The following is a 26,321-nucleotide window of genomic DNA, read 5'->3' on the forward strand; positions in this document are numbered from 1 at the left end:
GCTGGCGCCCCGCAGAGAGCCCAGGCAGGGTGGCCCTAGGCAAGCACTTCCCTTCAAGCCTGTCCACAGCTCAGTCTTCGGCTCTGGGCTCTGGGCATCAGCCACAGGGGCTTGGCTAGGGCTGCCTCCCCAGGGCCGCCCAGACTGTGGCAATTCCCCACGTCAGTGAACGAGTGATCCCAGGAGGAGCGACCAGTGAGCTGTGAGGTGCCCCAGCCCCCCTTCCTCTCCCAGGTCCCAGGTCAGTGCTCACCTCATACCCCAGGAGGATGCCATTCATGTCCTGCTGCACAGGTTCCCAGGTCACGTTCATCTCTGAAGATGAGACCCCCTTGGCCCAGACCTTGGTAGGGGCCACCCTGGGCTCTGGGGACCGATACAGAATGGGTTTGGATTCCCCGGGGTCTCCCTGTGTCCTACAGAGACGCTGCCAACCGGGACCGTCCTTGCTTAGGATTTTCTAGAGCGCAGGGCCCTGGATGAAGGCCACGAGGGGGTTCCCGCAGCATCCCCCAGGCCCGCTTCTCTTCCCAGAGAGGCCCCCTCGTCCTTCCCCCCGCCTGAGCGGGAGACAGGGTAGCCAGGGCTGCGAATGAGGCCAGTGGCCCGCCCGACCGCCTGGGGTGAGCAGCACCCTCCGCACGCACACCCCACGGCCCGGAGGCGGGGGCGGGGGCGGGGGCGGGCCCGGGGGTGGGGGCGCACCTTCCTCGGCGGAGTACACCAGCGCCGTGAGGCTCTCGGGCCCTTCCCCGCGGCGGTTGTAGCTGCGGATCTTGACCTCGAAGGGCGTGTAGGGCCGGACGCTGTCGTTGCTGTAGACGAAGTGCTGGGTGTGGGCGCCGGGCACCCGGGCGGTTTGCCAGCGGTCGCTGCCCTGCCTGCGGAAGGACAGCAGGTAGCCGAAGCCGTCTCCGTTCTGGTACTCCCGCGACATGGGCTGGGGGGCAAGAGCGTGGCGTGGGCGAGGGGCCGCCGGGCGTTCGCCTGCCCGGCCTCCGGCCCCACGCAGCCTCGGCCAAGCGGCGCAGCCCCGGGGCTTGGGGCGGGTGGGGGAGTCCTGCAGTGAGTGCGAGGGGAGGGGAGAGGATGCTGCCCGCCCCCACTCGGGGCCGCACGGGCGGCTCTGTCTGGGTCCTCTCTACACGCAGCGCAAATCTGGAGATGCGTGGGGGCGGGTGGGGGGCAGGACGTGTCCCTCCAGAGAGCTTGGAGGCACGGTTCTGCCTCTGTCCCTGCAGCTTACCGTCCAGTTGACGATGAGCTCTCCGGGGGCTCCACCCCCTCCGCTGAGTCCCGAGGGTGCCACCGAGGGGGCTGTCAGGGCAAAGGGACACAGATGTGGCTTGTGAATGGACCGTGATGGGGCACAAGCCTCGCGTCCATGCCTGTGCAGTAGACTAGGATGGGGACACCCCTTCACACTGGCCCTAGTTTTGTCCTCCAACAGGCCCTCTGGACGTGGGCTCTGGAGTCAAGGGAGACCTGACATCAAGTCCCACCTCTGCCACTTACTAGCTGTGTGTCCCTGGGCAAGTTACTTAACCTCTCTGAGCCTGAGTGCTCTCTCCATAAGATGAGGATAATAATGTTTCTCTCAAAGGGCTCTAAGAAGAATAAAATCCAACACAATGGTGCCTAGCTCATGTACTAGTCCATGCTCTGAAATAGTTGATGCTCCATAAATGACCTTTGTCTTCTTCTCTCCTGTCAGTTTGAACTAAATAAAAGAGACCAACTCCAGTTTGTTCTAAAATGAGGGGAATAAATCATCTGGAACTGCAGTTAATGCAAAAAATATTTCTTTTGGGTTGCAGGGGGGTTTATTATTATTTTTCTCTTCATGGCAGATTTAATTTCCTAATTGTCTCTAGTATTCAACAAAGCTGATATTAAAACAAGACTATTTAATTAGATCACGAGTCTTGGCAGGGGGTAACTTGGCTGAGCGACAAAATAGTTCCACAGAGAATCCAGCAAGGGGAAACTTACCACTTGATTCTGATGTCAGTAGTTTAGGGCCTTGTAATGTGCAAGGGGTGCTTAACCACATTGCCCATGTGATCCTGTGAGGTGGGCGTTCTTATCACCCTTGTCAAGTGGAAAGACCAAGGCCCAGAGCAGTTGAGTGACTTGCCTAAGGTCACACAGCTAATAAATGGCACAGTTCAAATTTGAACTCAACTCTTCTGATTTCAAAATCCATCATCTTTCTTCTGCACCCTAGCTGTCTTTTGCTCACCAACTCCTGGGATACCAGAATGAAGGAGACCACTGCCCTCCTTTCATTTGTCTCTCTAAGAAGTTCAACCAAAGAAGGGGCTTTTTCTGGAATTCCTTACTCTGGAGAGGTACCGGTTAAAAATGTTGACTGATTGGAGAGTTGGCCTGGGGCATATGGGAAACCATGTTTAAGGGACACAGGGAGGCAGACCCTTACTACACATGGGAGGGGGGAAGCCTGGGTGGCCGGGGAAAGGGAGACGGGGTCCTGATTCCATGTTGCCCATCTCAGGACCCCAAGGCTCTCATTCTGGACCTTCAGCTGTGAAAGTCTCAGAGGGTGGGCAGGTGCCTCTCCTGGCTTCTCTCTCCTTCCTTCCCCACTCAAGATGTGACACCTACCTGCCTTTCAGGGAGGCTTGTGGGAAGACTGTCCCATTCCACCTGCTCTGAAGGATTTAGAGACACGGACTGCTTCCCTACACACACACACACCCCTTCCTCATTAACTGATTTCAGCAGCTCATGTACTACCAGGGAGGACATCTGCCCATCACCCCATGGTCCTGGGTTCAAGTCCAGGCTCTGCCGATGTGACTCTTCTCTTCTCCAGACTTTGATTTTTCCTTTTATTTTGAGATCATCGTAGATTCACATGCAGTTGTAAGGTTGGCCCATTTTTTAAAAGGAGGAGTTTGGACCGGATGGTTCTTCCAGCCCCGACAGGCCCAGGCCATGGCCCAGGGCAGAATGCACCGTGCAGTGCAATGGCCTTGCCCTGACTGTGTCCCTTTCTCATCTGTTTTATTACAGTCCGAAGCCTGGTGAGCAGGGTGGGAACTCCCGTAATTGCTGCTCCCCTGGGGTTCCCTCTCAGGAGGGCTAGGGGCTGTGCTCTGACGCTATTTCTCTTTGGGACCCCCAGGACTCTGACCTGCTTCCTTGGTCCGGATTTTGCTAGAGGGCCCACTGGGCTCCCCGGTGCCCAGGATGTTGCTGGCTAAGACCCGGAACTCATAGTCCATCCAGGGCGTGAGGCCCAGCACCTGGGCGGTCTCGGCGTTGCCCTCGATGTTGGCGGGATCTGCAAGGGACCCGGAGTCAGGGTGCTGGCACTTGTTAGTCTAGATGGAAGGGGCAGGGACGGGGCCTGACTCACCTCATATCCGGGCCCTCATGGTGGTGCCTGCCATACGCTCAGTGCTCAGCACCTCTTTTAGAAAGGATGGGAAAACTAGTAGACTTCCCTGCCCGGGAGCCTCTGTTGATGCTGTGTGCATCAGCGTGAGCCACAGAGATGGTCTGTCAATGTTCTAAGGGCACAGACTGAGTGCTCCCTTCTCCAGCTCTCTTCCCACTCTCTTGCCATCCATGGGACCGCCTCCCCCAAGGGCCGGGGAGCTCCCTGCTGGCAGAGGGGCTAAGCTTGTCCCTCTCGGAAGTTCCCGGCTCAGCCAGGCCTTATCTGCACTGACCTAGGTGGACCCTCACACTTACTGGTGCGAACCTGCTTCCACTTCCCTGCAGGTGGAGTGCGGGCTTGCAGGGTGTACTTGGCAATGGGGCTGTGGTTGTCGAAACCTCGGCTCCAGCTGAGCTGGACGGTGGTGTCGCCAATGTTCCTCACCACCACGCCTCCTGGGGGACCTGGTGGACCTGCACCAGGGAGGGGGTCAGAGCACAGTGAGTCAGAACTGGGCCGATTCAAATTTGAGCCAATCTCCTCCCGGCTGGCTTGGGCTGGTGCAGTACCCAGAGGGGGCAGCAGAGGGCGCAGTAAACACGTATGGGGTGGGAGGGCCAGGAAGGGGGGCAGCCGCAGATGGGGGGCTGGGAGGTTGGAGAAATGTGTCCCAGGCTGGAGGGGCTCACGGAGGCCCTCACGTAGAGATGTGTATAGATTTCCCAGCGCCAGGCTTTGAAAAGTGCTGGCCTCAGCCGAGTTCTTCTGTCTAGGGAAGTGGATCTTTAAAATTATGACTCTGGAGGAGGAATATTCTATTCATCTGGGACCTTCACAAAACCACAGGATAAGTTCGGCTCTGGGGACTTAGAAGCCCTTCTCTGTCAGAAGTCCTTCCCCACAGCTTTCTGGGAGAGGAGGGGAGTTAGGGAGGAAAGGTCAGAGTAGCCCAGCTGGCCCCTGAGGGCGTTGGGGCAGGGGCGGGGTGGGAAACCCCATCACCTCGGACCAGGACTGTGGCCTCCTTGGACGCACTGTCCACCACCGTTTGGGCCATGCACGTGTACTTCCCGCCGTGACGCAGCTGGGCATTCAGGATGGTCAGATCCCCAACTGTCTCCTTCTGCACATGGGGGACAGAGAGTGGGGGGGCAGGTCAGAGGAGGGGGCCCTGGCTAGTGCAGTGAGCCATGAGACATGAGGTAGGGCTTGGAGTCCCCTGCTCTGTTATGTCCATGGACCCCTCAGCATCTCGGGGTTTCTGTCTGTTCAGTGGGAGGAATCAGCTACTCCTCTCTTAGTACCACAGGACTAAACAACAGTTTGTTACAGAGACAGTCAAACGTGGTCCAAGTTGATGATGTCATTTGCGTTGGGGTCAGGAAACAAGAGCAGTAGTGGAGGCTTTGCTGGGTGCCTGGCATTCCAGGTTTGTCCCTAACCCTCTCCTAAAAGTATGGCCTTCAGGTGGGATCCAGGGAACTGCCCGCCTAAGGTAGGGGGTTCTTCTGAATCCAAGGATGAGCTTGCCACACATGCATTCCTGAGGGAATGGGGAAAGGCTCTGGGGTAGTCACAGTTAAGGACATCTTGGGTCCCCTGTCTGTCAGAAGGAGGGAGGAGCCGTGAATTTTCTGGCTTCAGGCCTTACCGCGCTGGCCCTCCGGTAGTGACCGCCAGGCTTATCGAGGTCGATGGGGAAGTCATCCAGGGTCCAGATGAAGGTGAGGTCCATGGTGGGGTCATGGGAGGCGTGGCATTGCAGGGTCAGGCTATCTCCCAAGTTGATGTCCGCACTCGAGGGAGCTAGAGTGATCTTGGTTGCATCTGCCAAGCAAAACAATGTCCCCGGGTGGACGGGGGAGGAAAGAGGCCAGGCAGAGGCAGCAGGGCAGGGTGAGAGCGTTTGACCCTAAGCCCCAGGAAAGAGAAGAGGCAGCATGGCCGACAGGATCTTGACCGCCCAGGAGCCTCACGAATGTGTGAGAGGGAGGCAGGAGGAGATTCTGGATGGTGGCAAGGGGGTGGTCCCAAATGAAGTCCAATCCTGGGATAGCCTCAAAACTAAACGAGGAGGACGGTGGGAGCACAAGAGCAGGGTGGTGAGGGGGGACGGGCGCCCTGTGGCAGCTGAGCCACCTGCCCTCCGCCAAGCCACAGCCCTCACCTCGCACGGATAGGATGCCCGTGCTATTGGCTTTCCCCATGAAGTTCTCAGCGAAGCAGGTGTATTTGCCCTCATCTGACCGGCTGATGTTTCTTATGATCAAGGTGCCGTCCGGAGTTACAGTCACTCTGCAGCAAGGAGAAAGCAGATCTGGCCAACCTAGGGTCACACTGCCGTCGTCACGGGAAGGGGACTCGCCTTCAGGGTGGATGAGGAGGAGCAGGAATTGGGCCGGGTGGAGTAGAGGTTGTACCTGCTGCTGTTGACCAAAATCTCAGTGCCTTTGCTCCAGAGTACCACGGCCTTCGGAGCCGCCCGGGGCTGACAGGGGATAGCAACCTCTCCCCCGCGGGCCGCAGGGATCAGACGCTTTACAGGGTTCAGCCTGAAGTCGGGGGCCAGGGCTAGAAGGAAAGGGGAGTGCCCTGCAGTCACCCAGGGAATCCTAACACTGCCCATTGCCTTGATGAAGACGTCCCCTGGCTCCACGCTACACTCTTTACGTACTTTACGTACCCTCCGAGGCCAATCCATAAGTGACTTGCAGTAGCTGCACTGCCCAAATACACCCAGAATCCAGCCCCTTCTGGTCACCACCCCCCCAACTGCCACCACGCTGGCCCAAGCCACCAAATCTCCTGCAGAACTACTGAAAAGCCCCCTAGTCGGTCTTCCTGTTTTTGCACTTTCTTTCTACAATCTCTTCCTCCACTCAGCAGCCTGGCATATCTTTTAAGAGACTTAAACACACACTCAGGATGAAGTCCAGCTCCTCACAAGGGCTCACAAATACGACCCCACCTCTCCACTCACCTCTCACACCACTCTCCTTCATTTATTATGCTCCAATCACCTGGGCCATTTTCTGTCCTTTGAGGATGCCAACGTTTTCTCCTGCCTCGGGACCTTTGCACTTGCCATACATTTTGCTTAAAAATCCCTCAGATCTTTGCATGGCTGGCTCCTTGTTAACACTCAGGTCACACTCCAAATATGACCTCCTCCAAGAGGTGTGGCCACCCTGTCTAACTGGCCCACCTTCCTCCTACCACTCTGCTGGATTTTCTTTATACTGTAATTTTCTTATGGCTGTCCAAAATTATTTAATTACATGATTTTGTGATTGTCCCTCTCTCTCCACTGGATTGTAAGATACTTGAAGGCAGAGACCTTATCTTTCATGTTCACTCCCTAGAAGGTGTTGAATAAATATTGGTTGAAGGAACGAATAAAAGAATGAGTCTTAGTTAAGCTCACTACAACTTGATGAGGTAGGTATCACTATACCCATTTTACAGATGAGGAAACCAAGGCCCTGTGAGCTCAAATCATATAACTAAGAACACTAGCACCAGCGGACATTTATGGGGCACCTGTTCCGTGACAGACAGGTCCTCTCTGCTTTACCTCTATCTCATCTCCTCTTCCAAAGAGCAGCACAAGGGCGGGACTGTTATTGCCCACCTTTTATACATCAAGAACCTGAGACACAAAAGATTAAGTTGCCAAAGGTCACATAGCGGAAGGGGCTGGTTTAAACACAAATCTAATTGCTTTGGTTGCCAATGATTTTCGCCCCCTTGTTCACAGCAGCCAACAACCTACTTTAACCGTGCCAGACACGGTACAAGCCAGAGACCCCGTCTTCGGGAAGCTCCCAATCTAGTGTCTCATCTCCTTTCTTCGATCCCTCTGTTCTGCTCAGAAGCCGTTGGAAAACTGCGGGAAGCTGCCCGCGTGTGTTCGTGTGTTTAGAAACGCCGCAGCTCAGAACGCTGGAAGCCCCGACCTGCACGTCCTTGCCGACGGCCCCTGCCCAGCTGGGCCCATACCTTGCACAGCCAGCTCGGCACTGGCATAGATGGTGCCATGCTTGTTCTCCGCCACACACTGGTACATGCCCGAGTCCTCCAGGCTCAGCTTGGAGAAGCGCAGGTCCCCAGCCAGCACCTCGACACGGGACTGTGCCCAAGAGAGCAGGGGTGGGGCATGAGGGGCATGAGGACTGCTGGCGTGCTGGAGGACGGGGCGGGGGGCAGGGGGGCAATGGGGGCAGTGGAGGCTCTAGGCGGCCACTCCCCCGTCGAGGGGGCTCATTTGCCCATCCCAGGACCTCCTGGAACCCCAGGACTCGGGTTCCCCAGGCCCCTGCATATCAGCACACTGAAGCCAGAGGGACAAGGTGACCTACTCAGGACCACACAGTGATTTTGTGACTCAGCTGTGCCTGGATCCAGGTCTCTGGACCCTCCAGTCAGGACTCTATCCTGGTGACCAGCCTGTGGCCGTGTGAATCTGGGATGGAAAGAAGCACCTAGAACCACCCGCCCCGTGGTGCCTTAATTGTCCCAGAGAGGCTGCAGTGGTGGTGCAGAGTCAGGGAGGAGAGTCTGGAAGGTGAGGGAACCAGGTGAGCAGCGGACAGCTGGTGTGTGGGAAGCCCCAAGTCTCCTACCTGGGAGGCCAGAGGCTCCCCGTTCCGCAGCCAGCGCACCGTGGGCCGGGGCTTGCCGGCCGCCGCACAGCCCCAACGCAGGTTGGAACCGATGTCAGCCTCCATGTCTGAGATCACCTTCAGCCACTCGGGCTGAGCTGCCGGAGGAAGGGGGAGAAAGGCCGGGGGTGAGCTGGGAGGAGCCTCCCGCTCAGAGTGGGCGGGGATTGCAGTTCCTGTGACAGACAGCAGAGGGCGCCCTCAGCGTTCCGGGACGGGGTGGGGGGGGCGGAGCAGGTTGAAGGAAGGTGGCACTTGGTGCCTGTGCTGGAGGCTCTTTTAGCAACTTCAAGCATTCTAAAGACTTCCATGTGCTCTCTGCAACCCCGAGTGGAGCTCTGAGCTTCTGTTTCCCCACCCAGTGCAATCCTGGGGCAGGAAGGCTTAAGCAAGGGGGCCTCCCCTCCCCGACTTTTGGATCTGCTTCCTCAGGGGGAAGAGTGAAGGCGGGGGAGGGTGTCCCAGCTGTGTACCCTGCACGATGATGCGGCCCTGGACGGTGTCGCGGCCCTTGGAGTTCTCCGCCTCACACTCATAGGTGCCCTCGTCCTCGAAGCTGACGCTGGGGATCTGCAGGGTGGGCTCGGCGGTGGCCCACTGGGGGGACAAGGAGCCGTCCACTTTGCGCCACTTGATCTGGGGGACGGGGCTGGCAGGGGAGACAAAGCCAGAGCGGGTGGGCTGCGCTAGGCAGACTCCCGTCCCCGCAGCTCTTGCTCGCAGATTCTCATGCCCTCCTGAGGTGCTGGGCGGGTGGGGATGGGGAGGAGGGGGGGAGGGAGAGGGGCAAGGGGGAAGGGCGGGGCCTCTCCCCCAGGTAGGCTCAGAGCACAGGTAGGGGAGAGGCTAGAAGTAGGGTTCCTCTCTCCTCTTGTCTCCCCTGCAGTAATTGTGACACCAGTGAACTTCCTTGTGGTTTGTACCCTGAAGCTGGCTTGCCCTCCCTTCCCCGACCCTGCACTGGCCACCGAGTCTGGGACTGCCTTCCTCAGCAATGGCCTGTGACCTGCGGTTCTATGGGTCCCCTTCCCCCTCTCCCCAACAGGCTTTGCCTTTACTTTTCAAAAGGCCTCTACTTATTAGTGATTCGTTTACTAAAATGGACTAAGGTATCAGTGAGTCTGAAAGGATGAATACATTAGCCTTCCATGTGCTTTCTTTTTCTTTTTTTTTTTTAAGTGGGTTCCACTCCCAGCTTGGAGCCCGACATGGGGCTCAAACCCAGGACCCTGAGATCAAGACCTGGGCTGAGATAAGAGTCAGATGCTTAACGGACTGAGCCACCCAGGCGCCCCCCCACATGCTTTAAATATGAATTTTCTGGAAGTCCAGTAACTTTTCACAGAGCAGGGACATCCTAGGTATCCACAGGAGACCTGAGGGAAGAGGAGACCAATGTGCAAATCACATTGTTCTACAAACATTTGTTGAGCACCTGCTATTTGCTTAGCCCCGTTCCAACGAATCCTTTCTCTGGAAGAACAGGATTTCTATTGCAATTTTTAAAAGAGAACTATTAGCATGCATAGAACACTTACTAAATGCCGGACACTGTTCTGGGCACGTCATGCGTATTACCCCACTGAACTCACTTCTTGCCTCTCCCCTGCCTGTGATGCAGGTACTATTTATGATGATTACCATGTACAAGTAAAGGACGCAGAGGCACAGAGAGGTTAAGTAGTTTATCCATGGCCTCGCAGCCAGCCAGTGACAGAACTGGGATTTGAACCAGGCCGGCCAGGTTGGGATTCGTGCATGGCGCTACGTGCCTCCAGCCTGGGGTGCTGCATCAGCCCCCTGAGCCTGTCCCGCCTTGCTGGGAGCACCCAGAATGTGTCAGGCCCCTTCACTCAGAGTGACAGTGCTCAGTGAGGGGTGGTCCCTACCCACTGTGGGTCCACCGCGCTGCCAGACCCTGCCTGCCCTCTCCCTGGGGTCACCCGGGTCCCGGAGGGGCTCTGATAGGCTGTGCCCTGGCCTGCCCCCTCCCTCCTCCACCACTCACTTCCCGAAGGCGAAGCACTCCAGGGTGACCTGCTGCCCTACCAGCGCATAGGTCTCTGCTGGGAACCGAGCCTTGATGCTGGGTGCGAAGAGCCTGGTGTCTGGGAAGAGAGGGATTTTGCAGATCGGACACAAGGGATGCAGGCCAGGTGCTCCTGGGCTTAGAATCTCAGCCCAGCTCAGAGCCGACTCTTTCTTGACCCCTGTTCCTCCTTGGGGGCCTGGGCAAGGGTCTGGGGCCCTGCGGCCGGAGGACCCAGGGTTCAGGCCCCAAGCCCCGGGCTCTGTGAGCCGCTCTTCACAACCTCCAAGGGGAACTCTCTTTTCCTATTATCCGCCGACCCTTCCAGCTCCCTCCTCCGCACCATGCCCACCGACCCTGACCTTCAGCAGCCAGGTTGAGCTGAGCGAACTTGCTGAAGACGCTCTTGGTGGAGAAGTCCATGTGGCTGGTGGCCAGGCAGGAGTAGTTGCCCAGGTCTGAAGCATTGGTCCGGGCAATGTACAGGTTCCCTGTGGTCTGGGACACGAAGTGACGCCCGTCCGTCGGGATGAAGTTGGGGAACTCGTTGAGGAGCCAGCGATAGGACAGGCCTATAGGACATGGGGAGTTTGAGGAAACCACGGGGCGCTGGGCTGAGGGGGCAGCCGTGGGTGGGCCCCTCAGCATGCAGACCCTAGGGATCTCTAGACGTAGTCCTGAGGCCCCGGGCTCTGAGCTGACCCTGAGGGGAGCCCTAGAAGAAAGATGTGACGGGGTGCCTGGGTGGCTCAGTCGTTAAGCATCTGCCTTCAGCTCAGGTCATGATCCCGGGGTCCTGGGATCGAGCCCCGCATCAGGCTCTCTGCTCAATGGGGACTCTGCTTCTCCCTCTCCCTCTCCCTCTGCTGTTCCCCCTGCTTGTTCTCTCTCTCTCTCTCAAATAAATAAAATCTAAAAAAAAAAAAAAAGAAAAAGAAAAAAGAAAGATGTGACGGGGTGCCTGCCCTCGGGGTGCTCCCAGTCTGAAGGCGGAAGCAGGGCACAGAGTTAGAAAATGACAGACCCATGAAGGAAACACAAAATCATTTTGAGCTGGGGAGCCAGGGGTCCGTGCTTCCAAGGGCCACTCATTACCTTTTACTCCATCCCTGAGAGACTGGAGGTCCCTCCTGTGCCCTGTGTCTAAACATGGGCCAGGGTCCCTACTCACCTGGGTAGTGGGCAGGCGGGTTACAGGGCAGCATCACCCCCCAGCCTTCGTGGGTTTTCACCGGGTCTCGCTCCTCCTTCGAGAACTCCTGCAGAACTGGAGATAAAGACCAGGCACTCGGGCACCGTCCTCCAAGCCTTCACGGGACGTAGTCACCTGCCCTTCCTGGGCGCTCTTCCCAGTCCCCTACTGCCCTCCCCTGACGTGCAGCACCCCATGGGTCTTACAGCCAAAGCGGAGAACAGCCTCCCTGCTGACGACGGCGCCCACTGGGTTGGAGGCCAGGCACTGGTAGACGCCGGCGTCCTGGGCCTTGGTGGGGTTCATGATGACCAGGTTGCCCCCCACCAGCTGGTGGCGGGAACCTGGCTCCAGCTTCATCTCGGTGCCGTTCAGCTTCCACCTGCAGCAGGGGGCGGAGGGGGAGACCCTCCTGAGTCCTACTTGGCTGGACCCAGCCTGGGGGCAGGGCTGGAGTGAGGAAAAGCTGCACGGCTGCCTGGGGCCTCCAGCACCCGCCATGGGGGGAGGGGTCTCACCTATAGGTGGCTGGAGGGCTGGCCCGTGCCCGGCATGCCAGCGTCACCTTCTCCTCCGTGGACTCCTCTGGGAATAGCAGACCAAGGGGCTGATCTTCAAAGACTGGCCCAAAGGTGGCCGGGGTTCCCCGGGCTGAACTCTGAGCTGTAGATGGGGGACACCACCAGAGGCCTCAGGGCCTAGGGCCCGATAGGGCAGTGCTGTCCAATAGAACATTCTGTGAGGATGGCAAGATGCCATTTTCTGCACTGCCCAATACTGTAGCCATGAGCCCCAGCTATCAAGCCCTCGAGATGTGGCCAGTGCAGCCGAGGAACCAAATTTTAAGCTTTATTTAATTTAAATTAATTAATTAAAACTTGAATGTCAGCAGGCCGGGCAGGCCCCAGCTGGCCAAGTTAGTTGAGTCAATCACCCCTCCTACGCTCAGGTATTGAGCACCTGCTGTATGCCTGGCCCTGGGCTAGACTATGTTGCAAAAATGAATAAGACACAGTCCCTCTTCCTCAAGAGGCCTGCAGTCCAAGGAGGGAGACAGAGAAGGACAGGACAAGGTGGTGAGAGCTATAAAAGCAGCTGATGGGGGCGCCTGGGTGGCTCAGTCGGTTGAGTGACTGCCTTCGGCTCAGTCATGATCCCAGGGTCCTGGGATCGAGCCCCGCATCGGGCTCCCTGCTCAGCAGGCAGCCTGCTTCTCCCTCTCCCTCTACCGCTCTCTCTCTCAAGTAAATAAATAAAATCTTAGAAAAAAAAAAAAAAGCAGCTGATGTTCTAGATGCAGGGGCCCTCAGGGCGGAAGCTGCTGATCTGCAGGGTGTGAGAGGCCTGCGAAGTCACTGGTTAAAGAGGCGGAGAGAAGATGTGTGTCCCTGGGGCCTGATGCTCCTTCTGGGCCGACAGCAAGTGGCTCCGGCTCTCGACCTCTTACTAGCCGTTACAGAGCCCTTCTGAGCCTCAGCAGCTTCACCTATGAAATGGAAAGAATATGAACTCGCCCCCCCTGGGTCTAGAGGACTGTTCAGTCTGGCACAGGGCGTGTGCTCTGGAAATGTCTGCGGGACCCAAGCATGGGGCAGGGTGGAGGGTAGGGGAAGAAGGAAGGCTTTATGCGGCGGCGGGGGGGGGGGGGGGGGGGATGTGCAGGTTGCTTTGGAGGCATCTTTATACAGTTCCAGTGTGACAATTCAAGAAAGAGAGGCCCGGGAGACGAAATGACTCGTTTGTGGTCACAAGGCAAGTCTGTGGCACACGCAGGTCTAGACTCCTATCTCCCGAGTTTGCTGAGCACATGGGTATCCCTGGTACAAATGGAGTTTTCATGCCTGGCCTCCTGCCAGGGCTGATGCCTCTTTCTCCAGGCCCCATTGTTCAACCTCACCAGGGCGGGGGGACACTGAGGCACAGAGGGCAGTGTTTCACACCTGCCTTCCCACAGGGCTGGGGGGCAGGCTCCATTTGCTGACTCGCGGGGTCCGTCATGCTTTGCCTTTGTGGTGCTGGGCAGGAACCAGGCCACCCCTAATTGGCTCCTACCCCTCAGTGCAGCTGGTTTCAGGCCCTCCTTGGTGGGTTGTGGGGGGGGGGTGGGCTCCCCATTAACCAATTAGCGCCTCCTCTCCCCCCGCATCCAGCTGCTGGCCCCGCTCCAGGGGTGGGGGGGTGCACTCCATGCCACAGCTGAGGCCCAGCCCTGGACCCCAGGGAATGAGGGCGGCTGTTAGCAGCTCTCAGAGTGAGGAAGGAGGCAGGGCTCCCTGAAATGGCATCCCCCATCGCCCTCCCGCCCACCCATCACTCTCCCTCCCTGCCGCCCCAGGCCTCAGAGGCTACAACAGCGGTGCCAGCGGCCGAGAGCGCAGCTTAATCCCAAATTAATGACGGTGGTGGAGGGGACAGACCCCTGCCCCAGCTGGGACTGCCAGGATGGGCGGGCAAGGGGGGCGGCGGGGGCAGCTGGAAGCCACCCTGGATGATAGCTGCTTCCAGTAACTGTGGGGATGGGGGGTGGCCGAGGGGGCCTGGGGCACACTGAGGCTTTAAGACTGGCTTTCTTCCTGAGCAAGTTTTGTCCTCGGCACCCTCGGCCCAATACCCGCCCCACACCTCTCTCGCCTACACATACTTCCTGACATGCGTGCACACACACACACACACACGTACTCACCTCTCTGAGCTATCCCGTCAGATACACAGTCACGCACACATCTGTTCCACACACATCTGGCTACAAATGTCCACGTGCGCTTATTTATACACATGCACATATTCCTACTGATAAAAACAGGTGCTATTTATTTAGTGCTTGCTCTTTATCGGATGCCACACTTCGTATTTCTTCTCTTACCCTCTTTACAAGACAGGAACTGACATTTCCTTACTTCCCTAACGTGGAAACTGAGATTTAGGCAAGTTCAAGAACTTGCCCCAAATCGCACAGCGAGGAGGAGCAGATCCAGGGATTGGGATCCTAGCCAGCCGCACCCGTAGCCGGCGTCCTCAGCCACAGTGGTCATGATTCTTCCCCTCAGTCCCCATCAGAGGCCCGTCCTCCCCCCCCGCCCAACACAGAGGTGCCATGTGGGCGCTTCCTCTGGAGGGCAGCGGGGGCGGAGAGCCATCACTCTTGCTGGAAGGTTTTCCATGCACATCCGTCATCCCCCCAAATGTAGCACTCGGTCCACGCCAACAACTCGCTGGCATTGGCACCGTCTTAAACATCCACAAACACACTCTCATTCACCCCACACCTTCCTCTGAGGCTGCACTCGCGCCCACCACACACACACACACACACACACACACACACACCCTTCCTTGTTGCCCGTGTTCCACATCCTCTCTGATTCTGATTCCCTGTTCTGGCAACGCTGCTCCCCCAAACATGGGCATCTGGAAGTCTCAGAGGAAGAGGCTAGAGAGACGTGAACATACAGGGGCCTCCTCACTGCCTTTCCTGGCCTGGATGCCAGGGACCCAAGGCTGCTTCTCCAGGGCAGGTTAGTGAGGGGAGCCCCCAGGGGAGACACCTTTCTGGGAGGGGTGAGAGCCAGTGATGGGATGTTCCACTTGGGTCTCTGGGGCTCGGGGATGTGGCAGACCAGGTCCCCTCTCCCTGGGCCTTCCTGCATCCCTGGGTCTAACACCCCAGCAGCTACCCACACTCCCTGCCTCAGGTAATATGGTCCCGGCCTGAGCTGTCCCCGACAGGGGGATAGTGCTGAGGACCCCCGGCGCCTCTCCTCTGCTCTCTCGGGGGTGGCTGTCTGCTGCCCTGTGCAGCCTGAGCTCCCCACCCCAGCGGCTCCTCTGGCCCTGGGTAGGGGTGGGAGGTGCTGGGAGGCTCCCTCCGGCCTTTGGGTCAGCCCCATTTCCCTGCAGCCTCACTGATTTGGGGGCAGGCCTGGGAGGCAGTTAGGAGGTAATGAGAACATCTGGAAATGTGCCAGTGGAGTCCTCCCGGGTGAGACAGAACCTAAAACGGGCTGGCCGCAGTCTTGCAGGGGCGTGGGGTGGGGAGGAGGAGTGGAAGCAGCTAGAACTCTGGAAGGGGTGGAGGACGGGGATGCTTCCTCCCATGGAGGTCTTTACGGAGAAAAGAGGCGTCTATTGATCTGGGCTGGGGGTCAGGGCGGAGAGGCCAGGCAGTCCCAACAGGCCCCCCAGGGCAGGAGCAGGTAGCGGGGGACCTCCCTCCAGCTCTTGGACTGGCTGGGTCTCCGGCGCCTCCTTCCCTGCATGCTCCCCAGGGGCCGGCCAGCCTGGGTCTGGGCCCCAACTGCCCTCTTCTGCCGGCCTCCCTCCAATGCTCTCCCTACCTCACGGCTCCCCTGGCAAGAGAACTCTTGCCTGGGTCCCTCTGGCCTTCAGCCTCGGCCGCCCCGTGCTCTGTCTCATGTCTTCTCACGTCCTGCACTTGGTCTGTCTGTCAGGCCGCAGCGTGGCCCTGGGGAGCCCTCCTAGAGTTTTGTGGTATCGATCCCTGTCTCCTCATGTCAGAGAACGCTAGAGTGGGAGGATCTGATAGAACTTTCTGTGATGATGGAAATGTTCTATAATCTGTGCTATCCAATATGGTTATTAGCCCTTAAAATGTGGCTTGTACAACTGAAAGACTAATTGTAAAATTTAATTTAATCTCGGTTTTAATAGTTCCATGTGGCTACTGGCTACCCTATTAGACACCACGGCTCCTTAGGGGTTGCAGCTGGAGGACAAGATCATGGAGATCTGATCGTGCCATAATCTTGCTGTGTGGCCCAAGGCAAGTCTCAGCCTCTCTGGATCGTGCTTCTTTCATCTATATTATGGTGGAGACTCATTCCTTCTAACCTCGAAGGGAAGGTAAGATCCACAAATGGGAAAATTTTAGCAAGGAAATGGCCTCAAAAATCTAAGTGCCACAGCAATGCAGGGTCAATGATTTCTGAAGTCATCACTAAAATAATAGCAATGATAGAGCAATAGAATCATCCTGCTGGGCTTTGGAGCCCAGATGAACCCTCATACCTGGAAAGGAGACAAGGACCACAGCGACCAGCAGCAGCAGGTGTGACTTCCTCCTGGTGGGTGTCCCCATGGTGGGTGTCCTGGGCGGCAATGGGGGGCAGAGGAGAGGAGGCTCAGCCCAGCGCGGGGAGAGTCCAGCTGGAGGCTGAGAAGGACCTGAGGAGGCAGAGGATGGGGAGGACTCTGAGCCGAGGAGAGCCCCTCCCGGCTCCTTCCTGGCTCCTTCCTGGCTCCCCCGTAAGTAGGCAGTGCTTCTCCCCCCTGCCTGGGGAGAGGCCGGAATTGCTCCGCACTCACCCTCCCCAAGCCCCCAGGGGAAGGGGCTTGGCTGTTACAGAGGAGCTCTTCCCAGGCTGAGTGCCTACAAGGGGCCCCCTGGGAGTCTGGCTCTGCCCTGTATATGCCGCCCCCCTCCCCTGCAGCCAGCAGGGGTTTGCTCAGGAAGTAAAAGCAGTAACTAATTGGGAGGCAAGAACCCACCTGCCCCTCAGTGGTAATAGCTCTTGATGTAGGGTCCAGAAGAGAACAGGGCCCTGCCTGGGTGGTGGGGAGCATCTTCCTCCTCCAGGGTTTGGGCCCCCATTTCCCCTGCCCCTCCCCCACAGCTGCCAGGGTTTGGGGGTGATAAGCCCCTCTGGGAGCTGCATTAAGTCTCTCAGGGTTGGGGTGCCTTGGTGGCTCAGTCGTTAAGCATCTGCCTTTGGCTCAGGTCATGATCTCAGGGTCCTGGGATCGAGCCCAGCATCGAGCCCCGCATTGAGCCCCGCATTGAGCCCCGCATTGAGCCCCGCATTGAGCCCTGCATCGAGCCCCGCATAGGGCTTGCTGCTCAGCAGGAAGCCTGCTTCTCCCTCTCCCACTCCCCCTGTTTGTATTCCCTCTCTTGCTGTCTCTCTCTGTCAAATAAATAAAATCTTAAAAAAAAAAAATGTCAGGGTCTTCCTTGTTTTTCTAGCAGTGAGGAGGAGTTTCACTGGTTTATTCACACCCTCTCACCTGGGCCCCAGGTGAGGCACTTATGTTCTGTGCACCATGGAGCCCTAGCCTTGGCCCCATCAGCAGCGCTCCCCAGCTAGGAGGGCTGATGGGCCCCCACAGGCCTTCTAGGATCCAAGAGTTAATGTGGCTCCCAGAGGAGCCTTCCTCTTATACAGAGACTTGGTTAAATCCTAGAGCTCTGGAGAACCTGTTCCCTGGGCGGGGGCACCCAGAACAAGTCAGAGCTCCCCTCCATCAGGAAGCAAGATGGGGCCTCATCCTGAGAGGGGCGGGCAGGCCCAGCCTTTCCATCTGCTCCGCATCTCCAGGCTGGCGTTCTGAGTTCTGGGGCTAGTGTGGAATCTCAGGGGTCTGCTTTTCGGTTTTAGAGGGAGCCTGGGTCACTGGGCTCCCAGGGCTCCCTGTCAGAGCTGCCATGGGAAGCAGATAACCCAGATGCAGATTCTGTTTCTCTTCCTTGCGCCTTTCCAGAAGCCTGAAAAGGGAGAGGGGGCTGAGACTGGGGGAGAGCCTGGCGGCCAGATCCACACCATCTCTGGGTCTGAGCGTCTTCATCTGTAAGATGGGTGCTCTAAGGTCCCTGACAGCTCTGAAACTGCAGTGCCCCCAGAGAATGCAGTGTGGCTGAGGGCCTGGGATGCTGTCCCCTAAGGGGGGGACAGTGGGGGGAGGGGAAGGCAGGCTGCAGATGACTTCAGAGTCTGCCACCAGGGCCAGTGCAGGGTCTAAAGACCAAGGCAAGCCCAGGATCTCCCAGTCTCACTTCATGCTCTAGTCCTTTGGAAAGAAAGGGCTCCCAAACCCCTTTAAACCTCAACATCTGGCCGCCTGCAGCCTTTCTCAGCCTCCTTTACGGCCACGGCTGGGGGAGGGAGGGGGAGTCAGGGAGGCTGTGGGCTGAGAAGCTGGGTGTTGGTGGGGGTGGCGGTGGGGCAGTGGTGTTTAAACATCTGGCACTCCCTCTTCTGCCCCACGGCCAGCCTCGTATCCACTTCCCTTTGTCAGGAAGGCGCCCAGGTGCCGCCTCCCCAGGCACCCCCTCTCTGTCCTCGCCACTTTCAGTTCCAGACTGGAGCGCAGAAATTCTGCACTGGCCAGGAAGCCCCTCAGAGGCCCCCACAGGCACACAGTTAGACTGCAGCTCTGCTCGAGACTAGACCCTTGGCGCCCACCCGTGGAGGTGCGGCTGCCTCCATTCAGAGCCTGTCGCTCCCCAAGGGCAGAGACGGGCTCCTTCATCTTGGTATGGCCGGTGCCCAGCAAAGGGCCCCGCGAACAGTAGGTGTGACTTGTGGGTCACATTTAACTGATGGCGAGCAGCTGTGACCAGCTGTGACCAGCTCCATAACCCAACTCTTACATTCATTACCTACCCTCTCCGAGCCTCAGTTTCCCCACCTGCAAAATGGGGACACAGCAGTGGACACAGCTGTCACACATTCCCACGCTCCACAGAGCTGCTTCGGGGGCGCCAGGCTTCATGCTCCCCAAGGGCTGCCCGAGGGCCAACTCCCCAGGCCACACACCCTCACACACACACCCTCTCTCATATACTCAGAGACTCATGGACACGCTCACTCTGTCTCGGACACACCCTCTCACATGCACACACGCACACTCTCTCTCTCTCACACTCAGGTCTCTAAGGTCAGCAGGGTGTTTTGTCATGGAAGAATCTAGAAATATGGCCCTGGATGCTATGCTCCTGATAGGGAGCCACGAGGGCACTGCGAACCATCACAGGCTTTGGAATCCACAGATAAGAGTCAGTGATATGCCTTCCTTTCCTCACAGCTTTGTGAGCCTGGACACGTTATTCCTCCTGGGGGAAGCTCGGTTTGCTCATCTACCACGTGGACGTCCTAACACTTAGGTTCCAGAGCTGTTCTGAATGGGAAAGGAGGTGATGGAGCGCCCTGCAGAAGTCCGGGGCTGTTTGGACTTGCCTTGGGGTCACGGTTCGGATGGGGGAGTGGAGAGAGGATGGGGCTCCAGATCCCTTCCCCATTTCAGCCAGAGCAGGTCCACTTGTACCCGCTTCACCTCCTGGAAGTTCCCTTTAAACAAAGGGTTCCTTGGTTCCAAAAAGTTTGAAAACGCCCCTCTGTGCTGGTGCGGTGTGTCCTGGGGTCTGGCACAGAGAAGGTGCTCCATCATCGTTTGCTTCCTGCCCTTTGTCTGCCTGCCATTCCTGGGAGCTCAGGGAGGGGGCAGGGTGCGTGCGCGGGGAGGAGCCTGGGCTGGGCTCCGGGGCTCATCCTGAGTGTGCCCGAGCAAAGCACAAACAGATGACCGAGGGAGCTGGGGCTGGGGCTGGGGCTGGGGCTGGAGGCTCCGGGGCAGGAGTCTGGTGCTGCCCCCGAGCGGTGCTGGCGAGTGTGTGTGTGTGTGCGGGTGTGTGCACATGCAAGTGTGTGATGTTTTTTCGCATCTGTGTGCTGTGTCTCGATGTCCCTGCGTATATGTGTGGTTTGGTCTCTGTGTCTATGCGTGGGTCTGTGTCTGTTTATGTGTATGTCTGGTGTGTGAGTGTGTGTCCCCAGCACAGGGCATGACAACCCAGTTCCTGCCTTGTTTCTCTGTGACCTGCCAGGAGGACCACTTACCCTGGAGTACTTCTCACCGCAGTGGTCAGAATTACCTGTTAGCTCTTACCACAGGCGTACATCATGAGTAACACAATCCCACTGCTCATTCTACACTTCAGTTTAATCCAGACTTTTATCAGTCACCTTGGGCTGACGGGCCCTGGGCACCCCCTGGGGACTGAGACCTGCCTCAGAAGGGACATGGCCTGGGGAGGAGCTGGGATAGAGGAGCTCCTGGGGCTGCCTTTGGGGAGCACTAGAGACCAGTCAGGCCAATCAGATGTACATTGACTCCACTGTGTGCCAAGGACTTGTTTGAATACACACACACACACGGAACCTGGGTCAAAGTTTGAGCTTCTTGCCTCCCTGAAGGTGACGCAGCCGGCGTCCAGGTTTGCCCCACATCCCTTTCCCTTCCAGCGTGTATTACCACGTGCCGGGCGTGGTGCTAAGCCCTGGGGAGAGAGTGATGAACACACAGCCTTTGCAGAGCTTCCTGACCCACTAAGTGGCCCAGTCATTTCCCTATACCATCTGCCCTATGACACATTCTAGAATGCCCAGGGGGGAGGAGGCCTTTTTGTCGGGAGCAAGGCAGGAGTGGAGCTATGCCAGGCCCAGAGCCGGCCCTCTGAGCCCGGAGCCAGCCAAGCCTGGCCCAGGCCAGCTGCCCCGGTGCAGGGGTGCAGGGGTGCAGGCTGGCGCAGGCTGGCACAGGCGGGCGCAGGGACGCAGGCTGGCACTGCCAGGGGCCGGTCCTGTGCGGCGGCAGCACGGGAGGGAATGGGCTGCTTTGGGGTTCGGGGGCACCAGGGGAAGTGGGCTGAATTGCTGGGTGCAGGAAACAAAGGGCCTGGGGGACAGCTGCAGGACGGAAAGCTGTGAGCCAGACTCCAGCACGCGACAGGGTTTTCTGGGCTGAGGACCCCTGCACAGAACCAGCTAGAAAATGACAGATACACTCTGCCTGAATGCGACCACTTGGGACACCCAGCTCCTGGCCCTGACTCTGTCTCTCCTTCCCCTGGATGATGGAGATTTGAGTACTGAGGGGTTTGGCGACTTTCAAATGGGTGCTGGTAGGATGAGGGGAGGTTTGGAGCCCCGTGGAGGGCAGAGACTAAGTGACTTATTATAAGCCAAGAAGTACCGCGGGAGCCCGTCGGCGACCCACCATCCTCCATCCTGCGGCAGCACGCGGTTAACAGAGTGGGCTCTGGGCCAACCGGCCTGGCCCTTACTAGCATACAACTAACTGGCATAACCCAACTCTTACATTCATTACCTGGCCCTTACTAGTTAGCATACAACTAACTGGCATAACCCAACTCTTACATTCATTACCTACCCTCTCCGAGCCTCAGTTTCCCCACCTGCAAAATGGGGATGAGAAGGGGCCCTGGGGAGGTCAGCAGCAGGCCTGGCCATAGCGAGTACTCAGAAGATCAGATCTTACTGCTGAGAACCCTCCGGGACCTCCAGCATGGGCCCCGGCACACCGAGGGACACACACAGACGCCGCCCAAGGCAGACTCACTGCCACACGGTCGTGACATTCGGGCGGCGCTCACAAACGTGTGGGACGCTGACGGATTCCCACGGTCTCCCTGGGCAGGCGCCTTCCTCCGCTCTGCCCCACACGTGCAACAGGCCCGGGCAGGTACTATGTGCTTGTGCCCACCCGAGACGAGGGCACAAGCACATAGAATCACACCCAGAGCGCGTGTGTTCAGGAGGGCCCCTGGTGAGGACATGCACATGGGCACTCCCGGCAGGTCCTGCTCCTTGACCACCCCCACCTCCCGCCTGCAGGGTCCAGGATGGGAGGGGCACTCTGCCTAGGGAGGGAACAGCCACCCGGGATAGGATCACCGTCCTCCAGGAACGTCTGAACCACTCCACACCTCTCTGGAAGGACAGGGGTGTGCGGTGGCCTGGTGGGGCCACAGGCCAGGAAGGGACGGAGCTGCTGGGGGAGGAGGGTAGTGTTGGAAAGGTCTCGGTGGGAAAGGCTGGTGCCCTGAACTGGAGGAGGTCCTTAGGACAGATTTGGGTGGGATGGGGACCTCCTCAGTCCCCAGTGGGGGACAGGGACTGGGTGGGGACAGGGGAGCTGTGCAGCTGGGTCTCTCCCCAGCCCCCTCTATGTGCTCCCTCCCTTCCCACTCCCCAGTTTTCTCCGCAGGTTCTTTGTACTAGCAGCTGGTTCCGAGCCCCTAGCCACGGCACTGCTGTGCCCTCTGGGGGGAGCTGTGACCCCAGGCTCCCGCATTTGTCTGAGCTTTCAGCACCAGGGGAGTCTGGCCCTTCCTCTGCAGCCTGGAGTCTCTGACTCTCCTGCCCTGGCTCTCTCCCCTGGAGAGACCCCTCAGAGTGGGGAGTGGAAGAAGGGAGAGCTTTGCATCCTCCTGGGAGGAGCTCGTAGTAAGGGGCAAGCCATGCCCAGACCCAGATTTTCCCTACTCCCCTGCTAGTGTGGAGTGGGACAGATTGAGCAAGGGTTTTGGAAGGACCATCCATTTTTGAGAGGCCAGGAGTAGGACGATTGTTTCAACTTGGTTCTAAAGAACCATATTAGGAAGAAATCAGCGGACCAATTTCCCTATGTCCCATGATCTCTGCAGAGGGGAGACTCCCCCCAATTCCTGGACAGTTCCCTGCAGGCTGGTTCAGAGCCAAGCCTGGTGGAGGTGCATTTGGACCTGCTCCTCCCCTCAGATTGGTTCCTGCTCCGGGGCCCAGATTAACTGTGTCTCTTGGGCGGTACTGCAGGAAGGCTGCCTTCCAGCCAAACGCAGGATGGGGGGCCTCTTGGTCTAGGAGGCCGGCACACTGAGAGGATGTGGGCTAGGACTTGAGGAGATCCAGCAGGTTCATCTGGATGGTTGCGGGGTGGGGGTGGGCTCATTAGATGAGAAGGGTGCTGAGGTGCGCCTGGGCCTGCACGTGTCCTGGGGCAGGGGGCGCTCAGTTTTGGGTGACAGCGTCACATCTTTGCATCATCTTTGGGTAAACATGGAAACATGGGCTCATTTTGCACCAAGAGAAGTCATTAAGCCAAAGAAAGGACTTCTCTACTCCAAGATGGTTACCATCAGGGCACAGAGTCCACGGAAACTCCCATGAACTTTCCAGGTTCGCAAACCCCCCTGTGAGGCGAGTGGGAGAGGCTGGTCTAGATTAGGGTGGTTCAGAAGAATGCGAGATGGCTGGCCTGCGTAAGGGGCTGAAAAGGATGTCTATCTTCTTATGAGTCACCCCGTTACCTTTTGAAAGAACATAACCCGACGCTGGAAGGAATTTAGAGGGCCGTCCACCCCACATCTGCCTCCAGTCAGGGTTATCTAGCTGTGGACCAGACCCCAGTCGTCAAACCCTCTGAATAGTCCCTGGAGAGGAGATTGCCCCTCCTCCTCATGGCTCATCTTCCTGGCTAGGAGGTGTCTATAGCAGTCTGACTTCAATCCCTCCTGTTCCACTGGCATATTCTTTGCTCTGGTTCTTCTTTCCCTGTGTATCGCCCACCTCTTCCTCAGCCCCCTGGTTCTGCCCTAGGAATCTTCCCTAGATCACAAATCCCACCCACGGTCAGGTTTAGAGATCATCTTTGAGATATGCTTTCTCACAAACATTTGGCTTGAGGATGTGGGGGCGGGGGTAGGACACACACATCCTCCCACCCACCCCAAATGTATTGCTTCCCTCATGGCCTCAGGGTCCGAGAGGGTGCCCTGGGGAGACCCCATTCTGCGTACTCGCTCCTGAGGACTAAATTCGGTCAGTCAGAGACAATATGTACAACCATCCCATTGAACACAGAAGCCTAACCTACATGTGTCTCTATTTGAACAACTGCCGGCAGAGAAGGTGCTGGAAGAGAGTTGCATAAGGAGTGAAATCTGGCAGGGCAATGGTGTGGAGGGAGGTTGAGACCTGAGGCTGGAGGGGTACACTCGGCCAGGGAAGGCAGTGTGAGCAAAGAGCTTGGCCAGGTGGGGAGTAGAAGATGAACGAGTTGTAAGAGTTGAAAGAGCAGGGGACCCAGCTCCAGGCACCTGTCCGCCTGGGTGCCTCTGCTTCCCTTCCGCTGGGGAGCACCAGAAGGACGGGTGAACCTTACGTGACTTTGATGCCCCTTTCCCATCTGTCTCCCACCTCCCTTCTGCTGGCTGAGGACTCCCGATAGATCCCATGGGAAATTAGGAATAACTCTGACCTTGTGGCAAAAGCCTTGCTTGAGTAGTTTTGCAGCCTGGCTAGAAAGGGGTTAACTGGTGAGGCACCCTGGGGAGGGGCTTGGATGCTGCCTGCTCTGGGGGTGGGGGGCAGAGGTCCCTCCTCCCAAGGCCAGGAGTCAGGGTACCATTGCCCTGCTCCACCCTCAGGAGCCAGGGTCCCATCAGCCTCTCCCACAGGTGGCCCACTCTTTGCTGCCCTTGATCTCCAGTGGCTCATCTGGTTCCTCCGAGGGTGAATGGGAGGCTAAGTGGACAGAGCATCTCTCTGGCCAGAGGGTCAGGGGAGGAGCCCCAGGCTGCAGCCCAGAAGGAGATCTTGGGAGCACCCTGAGGGACTGGGTTATTCGGGCTGTTCTTCTTCTGCCCCTCTCTGAACAGAGGGAAAAGGATGCTACCCGGGCTGGGAAGGGGGCTGGGGGTTCTGGGGGAGTCAGGCTGAAAGGAAGGGCAATGGGGTCTGACCAGTCACAGGCTGATTGTTGGAGAAGGGGGAACGTTAAGGGCAAGTACTTTGGGGGCCAGAGAACCTGCCCTTCTCACGGGCCACCCTCTCCTGGTCTGCCTGGATTCCCAAACCTCCAGACAACCTTGACTGACAGCTTTTCCTCCCGGGACACAGGCTCAGCCCCCAGTGTCTTGTGGCTGAAGGGTCCCAACTTTGTCTCCATGTAGCACCTGGACTGTCCCCTTCCACAGGCGCTGTGTCATCTCACCCCCTTTCTTGTTTCCCATACCTGGGAATCCCTCCTGGGGAAGGCAACAGGATTCAGCTCTGGACACCAGCTGAGGCTGCTTCCCCCACCTTTCTGGTGGGTGATGTAAGCCCCATGGTACTCTCTCTTTCTGGACCCTCTAAGATGAACCCTCCCCCCTTCTCCCCGGGCCCCTTTCCTCTAGGGAAAGGCAAACTTGATGCCAATCCTTCCCTCCCACCAGTGAGGAGGAGGGGAGGGATCTGGGGAGAAGGCAAGGTTGGGTGGGGAAGAAAAGGAATTTCAGCCCTGGCTTCCCAGCTTCTCACCCTTGGGGATGTGACTTGCCTCAGTTTCTCCTCCCTAAGTCCCCACTCTTGGACAAGCTTTTGCCCAAACTTGAGTTCCACTCCCCCCTCTCTCTTCCACAGCTTCTAACTGAAGCAAGACTTTGCAAAGGGGTCACCCCACAGAGGTAGACCCAAGGCCATCTCAGGTCTGGATGGTCAGGCTCAATTCCACCCAGGGACTCCTGGGGGAGGTGGCGGCGGGGCGGGGGGGGGGGGGGGGGGGGGGGGGGGGGGGGGGGGGGGGGGGGGGGGTGCAGGCCAGAGTCTGGGGCTTGGCCTCATGGACCGTCTGGTCCTGGCCCTGGGTGCCGGGCAGGCCCTGGGGCCCCTGCCCTCTCTGTAGGCAAGTGTCCGTAACGGCTGGAATTCCTGGACACCTGGACACCACTGGGGTCCAGCTTCCCGGCCAGGCTCGGCCTGCCAGGCCCCTAAGGATGCCACCCACGTAGACAGGGTGGAGGGGACCTCCGGTCCGGTGGCAGGCACCCCAGGGGCTGGGCGAGAAGTCAGACTGGCCGCCCCCGCTGCGGGGTCGGGGCTCCTGCTCCGCCCCTGCCCCCTCCCAAGTTGCAAGGAAACTGAGCTGGAGCCCCTGAGCCGGGGCCGCGCCGGGGAGCCCCCCTCCCCTCCCCCCCGGAGTTGGGGAGACAAAAGCTGTTGGCACCTACCTGGGGAGAAAGAAGGGTGTTGGCTGGGGCAGGTGGACGCTGCCCGAGGCGGTGAGCCGGAGCCAGCCCGGCCGCTGGCCCCCGGGGCCGCCCTCCTCTCCTCGCCTGCTCCCCTCGGCCGCGGGCCGCGCTCCTGGGGCGGCGGGGGCGGCGGCGGCGGCGGCGGCGGCGGCGGGCGAGGGCGCCTGGTGTGCGCGCCCGCCCAGACCCACTGCAGCATCTCTGCATCAAGATGTGCTCCTCCCTCTTCCAGGCTCCGCTCACTGGCTGGCTCCGGTCCTCAGCCAACGCTCGGGGGCCCCGGAGATGGCTTCCTCTGCCCCCCTCCCGCCCCCTTCCCGTCCCCACCCTTCTGGCTTTACCTCATTTGCTGTCATTTAAGGACCAGGGAGCAAGCCAGGGCGCCCGCGTCTTCCATAATGCATGGGCGCTGTCGGGCCTGCCGGCCCCCGCCCCCCATCGCTGCCCAG

General features: G+C 58.5%; 1 protein-coding gene across 1 annotated transcript in view; it reads right to left on the reverse strand.

Annotated features, from left to right (window-relative positions):
- Positions 1-25,926, reverse strand: part of CNTN2 (contactin 2) — a 29,085-nt gene extending 3,159 nt beyond the window's left edge. Inside the window, exons 1-19 of the mRNA XM_035010224.1 lie at positions 25,852-25,926; positions 16,314-16,469; positions 11,807-11,951; positions 11,495-11,670; positions 11,268-11,363; positions 10,459-10,668; positions 10,076-10,175; positions 8,541-8,716; positions 8,029-8,165; positions 7,406-7,535; positions 5,827-5,977; positions 5,574-5,701; positions 5,058-5,233; positions 4,409-4,529; positions 3,721-3,879; positions 3,158-3,307; positions 1,247-1,317; positions 706-940; positions 254-366 (exon numbers count right to left, since the gene is read on the reverse strand). Of these exons, the coding sequence (XP_034866115.1) occupies positions 254-366; positions 706-940; positions 1,247-1,317; positions 3,158-3,307; positions 3,721-3,879; positions 4,409-4,529; positions 5,058-5,233; positions 5,574-5,701; positions 5,827-5,977; positions 7,406-7,535; positions 8,029-8,165; positions 8,541-8,716; positions 10,076-10,175; positions 10,459-10,668; positions 11,268-11,363; positions 11,495-11,670; positions 11,807-11,951; positions 16,314-16,383 (2,544 nt within the window). The 5' untranslated portion in view covers positions 16,384-16,469; positions 25,852-25,926. The remainder of the gene's footprint in view (positions 1-253; positions 367-705; positions 941-1,246; positions 1,318-3,157; positions 3,308-3,720; positions 3,880-4,408; positions 4,530-5,057; positions 5,234-5,573; positions 5,702-5,826; positions 5,978-7,405; positions 7,536-8,028; positions 8,166-8,540; positions 8,717-10,075; positions 10,176-10,458; positions 10,669-11,267; positions 11,364-11,494; positions 11,671-11,806; positions 11,952-16,313; positions 16,470-25,851) is intronic.
- Between the last annotated feature and the right edge of the window lie 395 nt (positions 25,927-26,321).

The sequence above is a fragment of the Mirounga leonina genome, unplaced genomic scaffold (genome assembly GCF_011800145.1).
Source record: "Mirounga leonina isolate KUSES-001 unplaced genomic scaffold, KU_Mleo_1.0 Mir_154, whole genome shotgun sequence".
Taxonomy (NCBI): Eukaryota; Metazoa; Chordata; class Mammalia; order Carnivora; family Phocidae; genus Mirounga; species Mirounga leonina.